Consider the following 8,150-nt stretch of genomic DNA (forward strand, 5'->3'; position numbering starts at 1 on the left):
CCCGCAGCGCAGCACCCCGGGGCCCCCGAGGCCTCAGGTCCCCCCGCCCCACACGCACGCCCATTCCCACTCGCCCGCCTTCTCCCTCTCCCCAGCAACCACTCACCTCCCCCGGGAGCGTCAGCTCCTCCCGCGACTCCAGTGTGCCGGGCTCTCCCTCCAGCATCGTGGTGAGTACCCCGTGGCCACCAGCACCCCAGCCTGGGGGGGGCGCTGCTGGGGGGCCTTGCTCAGCCTCCGCTGCCCCACAGCCCTCTGTCTGGCCTCGGGTACTCCGAGTGCCGGGCGAGGGGATGTCCCCTCTAAGTCCCTCCAATAACAGGGAGGTGGCCTTGTCAGCTGCGGGTGCCCGCTCTCTCCCGCTGGCGACGCAGGGGAGGATCCTGCAAGCCCACCCCATCCTCCATGCGCACGTCTCCCTGCAGGCCAAGATGGACAACCAGGTGCTGGGCTACAAGGACCTGGCGGCCATCCCCAAGGACAAGGCCATCCTGGACATCGAGCGGCCTGACCTGATGATCTACGAGCCGCACTTCACCTACTCCCTCCTGGAGCACGTGGAGCTGCCCAGAAGCCGGGAGGTGAGGGCCCCCTCTTGGACAGGGCTCAGGGAGGGCCCCACACGCTGGGCATGCACCAGGTCGTCCCTCGGGGCCCCTTCTTTCCTGGAGGGGCTGCCCAGGAAGCTGCCAGTCAGAGTCTGTGCCAAGGCTAGGTAGAGCCCGAGGCAGGGGAGGCCGTTTGAGTGGTAGGGGCACAGACAGAGGTGGGGTGGGGAGGAGAGGGCGGGAGGGGGCCAAAAGAACCAAATGTCTGGGTGGGCGCAGGTGCTGAAGGGGGAGGCCGAAGTCCAGGCGGAGGGGCCTGGGTGAGGGCAGCCTCCATCTCCCTGCTGTGAGCTAGAGGGGAACCCTAGGCCTGCACCCCACAAAGCAGTCGGAGCACACTGTTAATGCATGGCTTCTGTGGTGTCACGGCCGAGCAGTGAGACAGCCAGACGTGGGAAGACAGAGACCCCAGCCCTGGGTGCCTTTGGCCCATCCCTCCCTTTCATTGCCGGGCTCTGTGGCCAGGCCACAGCTGTTGCTCACTGGGCACACTGCTCCGATCCATGGGCCTCTCTGCTCTGTACGGAAAGGTTAGGACTTTGTGAGGAGGGTCTGGGGACACACTGGGCCAGCCTTGGGATGGTAAGGATCTGAGTGGACGAGGTGGCCCGGACATTGGCCAGGAGGGGCGCTGAGCTGGGTGGGGGTGAGGTGGTCCCTCTGGGGTACAGGTGGCGAGGTCTGGTCCTGCTCTGCGGTTCTGAGTAACCTCCTCTCCCTCCACAGCGCTCTCTGTCACCCAAGTCCACATCCCCTCCGCCGTCCCCAGAGGTGAGTCTTCTCCACACCTGACACTCGCCCCCCTCGCCCACTCAGGGACACCTGTCCAGCCCACACTTGCCCAGCCAAGGGGACAGCAGAGTCAGCGGGCCCAGCCCGTCACCAGCTGGCTGTGTCCTCTCTCTGACCCGGGCTTTCTCCCTGGGCCGGGTGCCATCTGGGTTTCACGTCCTGGCCACACCGTGGCCTGTGGTCTGGGCGGTGGGGGAGCACTAGGTGGGAGGATCCAGGAGGGGGAGCAAGGTGAAGCGATGGTTCCTGAGTTGGCAGGGAGGGTGGGGCCCAGGAGCAGCGGCGAGGCCACCTCTGCTCTGCAGGTGTGGTCGGAGAGCAGATCCCCCGGACTCATCTCTCAGACTTCGGCCCCAAGAACCACCGGCACGCCCCGGACCAGCCTGCCCCACTTCCACCATCCCGGTAGGCGCCATGGCAGCCTGGCTGCGGGTTGGGTTAGGGACCTCTCCTGCAGGAGCCCCTCTGGCCCCTGCCCTGCTCGCTGCAGCGCTGTGAGCCCCGCCATGTCGGGACCCCAGCAGAGACCCCAGAGAGGGGGCCTGTCACCCTTCTCACATAACCAGGAAAGGGCAGAGTGTCCAGGGGTCGGCCTGCGGCTGCATCACTCTTGCCTCTGGAAGGGTGAATTTCCTACTTGTGGCGTCCCGCCCCGTTAGTGTCGGTGTTCTTCCCAGGCCAGCTGTCCCTGTGTCCCTTGCTGTCCCTGTAGCCCTCTCCTCTGATGCTCTGGCTCCTTTTGCAGAGACCACCCGCCCGGATTCCAACATCTACAAGAAGCCGCCCATCTACAGGCAGAGAGGTGAGGGTCTCCCTGACTTACTCCTCCCCATGCTGCGGGCTGCGTGCGGGGCTGGGAGATTAATGGCAACCGCCCTGCGCTCGCTGGGACCCTACATCCGGGACTGCCCAGGTGTGAGGGGGCGGGGCCGGGAACTGAGCTGGGAGGGGCGCGGAGGGGGCGTGCCCTGGGCTGACCCCGCCTCCCTCCGCAGAGCCCGCCGGGGGCAGCCCGCAGAGCAAGCACCTCATCGAGGACCTCATCATCGAGTCGTCCAAGTTCCCCGCAGCCCAGCCCCCGGACCCCAACCAGCCGGCCAAGATCGAAACCGACTACTGGCCCTGCCCCCCGTCGCTGGCCGTCGTGGGTAGGAGAACCGAGGCCACCCTCAGCCCTGTTCAAGCCCTGGAGCCCACTCTCCCCGACATGCCCTGGGGTCCCGCGTAGGCGGCTCCTGCCAGTCTCTGGCCCAGGGCCCTTAAACTCGGGCTCTGCCCGGCTCTGGTGGGAGCCCTGGGAGGACAGTGCGATGGGCTGGCGTCTGTCTCCCCGGGCCTGTAATCTGTGGACAGGGTCCTGCCCAGCGTGGTAGCAAGGCAAGGAACCGTTATTTGATTTTATTTGGCCATAGGTCATGTGCGCTTTCCAGAGAGACAGACAGTGAGGGACAGGCAGGGAAAGTGAGAAACCATCCCCGGACGGCCACATCCCAACCCCTTCTTCCCCATCCTCCCAGGATTCGGGCACGCACACACACCTGCACGGCCTGATCCTCGGGCCTCGGTTCTGGGGCTCGCGCTGCTGCCGGCCACGTGGGCGTCCCGTGCCTTAGCCACTGCGCCACCTGCTGGTCCCGTTATTTGACTTTTAAAGCAGCCGGCACTCCGCGCAGTGCGCGCCCTCCGCGCCCTCCGCGCCCTCCGCCAGGCGGGAGGGGTGCAGGCTGAGCGGGCGGACTGACGGCTCTGCCCGCTTCTCCTGTGGCCCTAGAGACAGAGTGGAGGAAGCGCAAGGCGTCCCGGAGGGGGGCTGAGGAAGAGGAGGAGGAGGACGACGACGACTCCGGAGAGGAGATGAAGGCTCTCAGGGAGCGTCAGAAAGAGGAACTCAGCAAGGTAGGACGAGCTATGCCCTCCACCCCCGCATCTCCCTGGGGGAGCTCTGGTTCCATGACTAGTCCAAAGGGGTTCAAGCCTCAGATATCCCGGATAGAACACGTGAGGAACCTCACTTCTTTTCTCTTTTTTAAACATTTTTTTTTATTTGACTTTATTTATTTATTTATTTATTGGAGAGGTTTTTGCTATAGGGCGCATGCGCTCGCCAGACAGACAGAGAGAGACAGAGAGACAGAAAGCGAGAAATCACCCCCCAGGGGGGATGGCCACGCCGCAATCCCTTCTCCTCCATTCTCCTCTCGGGATCTTGGGCACGCACGCACACGCGCCCGGCGTGAGTTTTAAGCCACCAGGTCCGGGACGCGAACCACGGTCGACTACGTGGGAGTCCAGCGACATAGCCATTACACTAACTGCTGGTCCCTTTATTTATTTATTTTTAAATTTGACCAGAGAGGGACAGAGCAAGAGAGAAAGAGAAAAAGATATAGCGAGAAAGCAAGCCGCCAGGTCCGGGCCTAGCAAGCCGCCAGGTCCGGGACTCGAAACACAGTCAGCCATGTGGGAGTCCGGCATCCTTCACCACACCACCCACTGGCCCCAGAAACCTCATTTCCTCCCTGGGGCTTCAGGCTACTGCCTTTCTTTCTTTCTTTTTTTTTTAAAGAGAGAGATTTTTGCTATAGGACACATGCACTTACCGTAGAGACAGAGAAAGAGAAACAGAGACAGAAAGCGAGAAATCACCCCTCGGGATGTCCACACTCCAACCCCTTTGCCTCCATTCTCCTCTTGGGATTTTGGGCATGCACGTACATGCATCTGGCATGAGTTTCAAGCCTCTGGGTCTGGGACTTGAACTGTGATCAACCAGGTGGGAGTCCAGCGATGTAACCACTATGCCATCTGCTGGTTGGTCCCCAGGCTCCTGCCTTTTAAGGGGCCCCTGGACCTCATGCTACTTTTGGGGAGACACCACTTGATATTAGAGTCAAAGCTCAGAGGAGGGTGGTCCCGTAGTGTGGGGTGCCAGCAGGCCCAGTAGTTCAGGAGAAGAGTGGAAAGGAGGGTGGCCACTGGTCTTCAGGGCAGGAGGCTCAGAGCCACGGGAGGGCCGCAGCTGGTGGCCTGGGATAGGCAGGCTCCAGGTGACCGAGCTCAAGGCCCAGAGGCTGGCTGGGCTCCAGAGCAGACCAGCCACCTGGGGAGACGTCCCTCGTCAGCCTGAGTGTGACTCTCGGCGTTTTGGAGGTGAGCACCCGTGTCTGAGTCTCAGACTTTCCTCACTCAGGTCACTTCCAACTTGGGGAAGATGATCCTGAAGGAGGAGATGGAAAAGTCCTTGCCTATCCGGAGGAAAACTCGCTCCCTGCCCGACCGGACCCCCTTTCACACCTGTGAGTACCGCGGAGGCCGGACCGTCCACACACCAGCGGAGTGGTGGGTGGAGAGAGGGCGTGTGGGGTTCCCTGTCCTTAGGACAAGAGGACAGTTGTGGAGGGAGTGCCTTCAGCTGAAGCAGACGTGGCAGAGTCGGTCCAGTCTGACAGGGTTTATTGGGGTCTGCTGTGGGCAGCCACAGGCCCGCCTCCAGCCCTGTGGTCCGCAGGACGAGGGACATGGAGGCCAGGGCTTGGGGGCACGCGGCAGCTGTTGTGTCGGAGGCTTGTGGAAGGTGCAATGTGAGGACAGTGAGGCGGCCTCACAGGGCTTCAGGGATGAGACAGGGTGGGCTCTGTGGCCTGGTGATTAAGGCAGCGGGATCCCACAGAACAACCGTGCAGTTTGAGTCCCAGGACCCCGACAGCTTGAGAGACACGCTGGGTACATATGCGTGCCCAAAATCGCAAACAGAGGGAAGGCATTGCATGTGACCATTCCCCATGGGGGTGCCTTCTCTCTCTCTTTTTCTGTCTCCCTCTGGCAAGCACACATGCTCTAGCAAAGAGAGAGAGAGAGACCGAGTGAGCCAGACAAGCAGGCGGAGGATGTGGTCCACGCCTCAGGAGCAGAGTGGGCGTGCTGGGTGGCTGAGCTGCCAGGAGCCGGGGGAGCAGCACTAGGGGTGCACACTAGGGGTGCAGCAGCAGGAAGGGGGCTGGAGTGCGGGATGGGCCAGGCTCTGAACACTGCCCCCGAGCCGCCTGGCCCCGTCACAGCGTGGTGGCCGCAGCAGAGGGAGAGGACCCAGAAGTGGGAGCCCGCGCTGTATGCGGCTGGTCAGAGTGGGTTGCCTGTCGGCCTCAACTGGGAAGGGAGGGGGGGAAGGGAGGATAGACTACTCCCCCTGCGAGGAACCGCACCGCAGAGACGCTGGGGGCCAGCCGTGCACAGCCGCAGTGCACAGCTGCACGACCCAGACGCCACAGGGGCAGGTCCCGGGGGGTTCCATCTCCAGGTCTTCCCTACGTAGGTGCCAGCCATGCTCACGGGTGCCCACAATCCCAGCTGTTGGGGGCTGGGGGCAATCGTGGCATGAAGACTGCGTTGGGGTGCCTCTCTCTCAAAATAAACTAAAAAAAAAAAAAGAGAGAGAGGATCCAGCTGAGGTTGGCTGAAGGCGCTGGGGAAGACAGCCAGCCTCGGGTGTGCGAGGCTGACCTGCAAAGGCCTGGCTGCAGAGGGCTGGGGACGCAGAGCAGAGCAGCACCGATGAAAGGTGGCCCGAGGTGGCGCTCAAGGACTGGGGCTCGGGACGGAGCGGACGTGCGGCGTGCGGCATGACGTCACCGCCTCATGGCGCGCGCCCGGCACTGTTTCAGTGTGAGCCGGCAGAGTTCCAGAAGGCTCTTAGGAGAATGGAGAGTCAGTAGTAAAGGCTGAAGGAAGAGCTGGGTAGAGGGATGCCCCGAAGGCTGGGTTCAGTCCGAGCACTCTCGTGGGTGCCAGTTCCGCGTTGGCCTCGTAAGGCTCAGCCGGTGCCACCGCCGCGCCGCATTTTCTCCGCCCAGGCCTTGGGCGGCCGGCGGGCACGCGAGTGCCTGGGCTCCTGCCGCATCTCACCCATCCTAGTGACTTCAGACCCGATTTCATGGCCACATCGGGGAAATCGCGTTCAGACAGAAGCATTGTAGGAGTTATGTGTTGTGAAAACGTCCGTGCGTGCTTTGAGGGTTGAAATCCTGAGGCAGCTGGAGTATAGAGGGGGACTTACTCCAGGACTGAAATGCCTCAGTGAGGAATGGCGACCTTGGCACGATCATTTTCTGAACAGAAGTAAGCACTAGCTGGGAAAATGAGGTCCTTCTAAGCGGTTTTGTTCTCACCAGCTGAACTTGCAGCCAGCAGAGTTTAATGGGCTTTTGGGTAAGACAGGCAGCTCCCGCATGGCAAAGCCCCTTATGTCCCAGACCCAGCAGCTTGGGAAACGCGCTGCGTGTGTGGCGGTGTGCCCAAGGCCCCCGCAGAGGGCAAGGTGTAGAAGAGACCACGGCGTGACCGGTTCCCATGGGGGTCCTCTCCCTTCCCTCTCCCTCTCTTTGTTTTTCTCTGGCGAGTACACACACCATCTAAAAAAAAAGTTTTTTAAAAAACAAATATTTTAAGAAGAGTTCCTTGGGGCCAGCTGGTGGTGTAGTTAGGGCAACTGAATCCAATGTGGCTGACTGTGTGGTTCAAGTCCTGGACCCAGCAGCTTGAAAAACACACTGGGTACATGCACATGCCCAAAACACCACGAGGAGAAATAGAGGAGAGATTATGGTGTGGACACCCCAATGGACGGTGCTTGCTCACTTCCCCTCCCTCTAGGTCTCTGCTGCGTTAACCAGCATGCCACCAATTGGCCCTAACTCTGTTTTAACACCGGGCACTTGGCCCAGCCCTGAGTTTGGTGCCTTTCTAGTCACAGAGGGAATGTGTTACAGACAGCTCAGTCACCAGCCCTGTGTCCCTTGCCACAGCAACTAGTAGGAGCTGAAAGCCAGCAGAAGCCTTCGGCAACCCCAGTGTCCCCCTTTACTGCCCCACCCCGGCAGGGCCGCGAGGGGGCCTCTCAGGAAGGAGGGCTGCAGGGCTGAGCCCTCTTCTGTCTTCTGTCTTCCAGCCCTGCACCAGGGAACCTCCAAGTCGTCTTCGCTCCCCGCCTACGGCAGGACCACCCTGAGCCGGGTAGGTCGCAGGGCCAGAGACAGGCTGCACGGAGAGGCGTGCACATGGGGTGCTCGGAGTGCCTGGCCACTGGGCGTCCTCAGGGGCAGAGCCCTCGTGGTGGTGGGGCCCAGTGGGGACTTCCCCAGCTCCCTCTGAGCCCTTCATGTCTTTCCTAGCTGCAGTCCACAGAGTTCAGCCCATCGGGGAGTGAAGCCGGAAGCCCAGGTGAGCAGTGGGCCCACCTGGTGCCGGGAGGGCTGGGGAAGGGGCTCGTGCAGGTGCCCTGGGCAGCCTGTATCTGTGCCAGGTGTGTGGGGGGCTGCGTCTGAGCTCGACCCTTCTCTCCCGCAGGCCTGCAGGTGAGCCCTCCTGGAAGAGAGCAGGTGGAGCCAGGAGCCAGGGCCAGGCCACGGAAGGGGGGGTGGGGAGTGGGCAACGGAGCTGCTTACGGAGGCGCAGCGAGAAGCTGGGGTAAGGCCGGGACGGTCTCCCTGCCCCGCTCTGGCTCACTGCGGCTTTGGTCTCCCCAGAACGGAGAGGGCCAGAGGGGGAGGCTGGACCGGGGGACCTCCCTGCCCTGTGTGCTGGAGCAGAAGGTGAGGGGCAGGGGACCCCCCACAGCAGGGCGGGTGGCTGGGGAGAGGCCAGGTGAGCTGGGCACGCCATGGGGTCCTCCTGGAGTCGGTGATGGGAGGGACAGCCGGTCATGGGGGTGGACGGCAAGGTGGCATGAACCCCAGCAGCCTCTGCAGGTTGGGG

General features: G+C 62.4%; 1 protein-coding gene across 5 annotated transcripts in view; it reads left to right on the forward strand.

Annotated features, from left to right (window-relative positions):
• Positions 1-8,150, forward strand: part of DMTN (dematin actin binding protein) — a 21,202-nt gene that overhangs the window by 9,569 nt on the left and 3,483 nt on the right. For 3 of the 5 annotated variants that reach the window (XM_027774931.1, XM_027774933.1, XM_027774934.1), the window contains exons 2-12: positions 96-170; positions 426-581; positions 1,335-1,379; positions 1,706-1,805; positions 2,146-2,202; positions 2,396-2,548; positions 3,172-3,296; positions 4,591-4,696; positions 7,345-7,409; positions 7,568-7,616; positions 7,743-7,750. In XM_027774931.1, the coding sequence (XP_027630732.1) occupies positions 96-170; positions 426-581; positions 1,335-1,379; positions 1,706-1,805; positions 2,146-2,202; positions 2,396-2,548; positions 3,172-3,296; positions 4,591-4,696; positions 7,345-7,409; positions 7,568-7,616; positions 7,743-7,750 (939 nt within the window). Of the gene's footprint in view, positions 1-95; positions 171-425; positions 582-1,334; positions 1,380-1,705; positions 1,806-2,145; positions 2,203-2,395; positions 2,549-3,171; positions 3,297-4,590; positions 4,697-7,344; positions 7,410-7,567; positions 7,617-7,742; positions 7,751-7,921; positions 7,988-8,150 lie in introns of all 5 variants that reach the window. The other 2 variants (XM_027774932.1, XM_027774935.1) reach the window with 2 other exon arrangements.

Source organism: Tupaia chinensis, unplaced genomic scaffold (genome assembly GCF_000334495.1).
Source record: "Tupaia chinensis unplaced genomic scaffold, TupChi_1.0 Scaffold000494_1, whole genome shotgun sequence".
NCBI classification, from domain to species: Eukaryota; Metazoa; Chordata; class Mammalia; order Scandentia; family Tupaiidae; genus Tupaia; species Tupaia belangeri.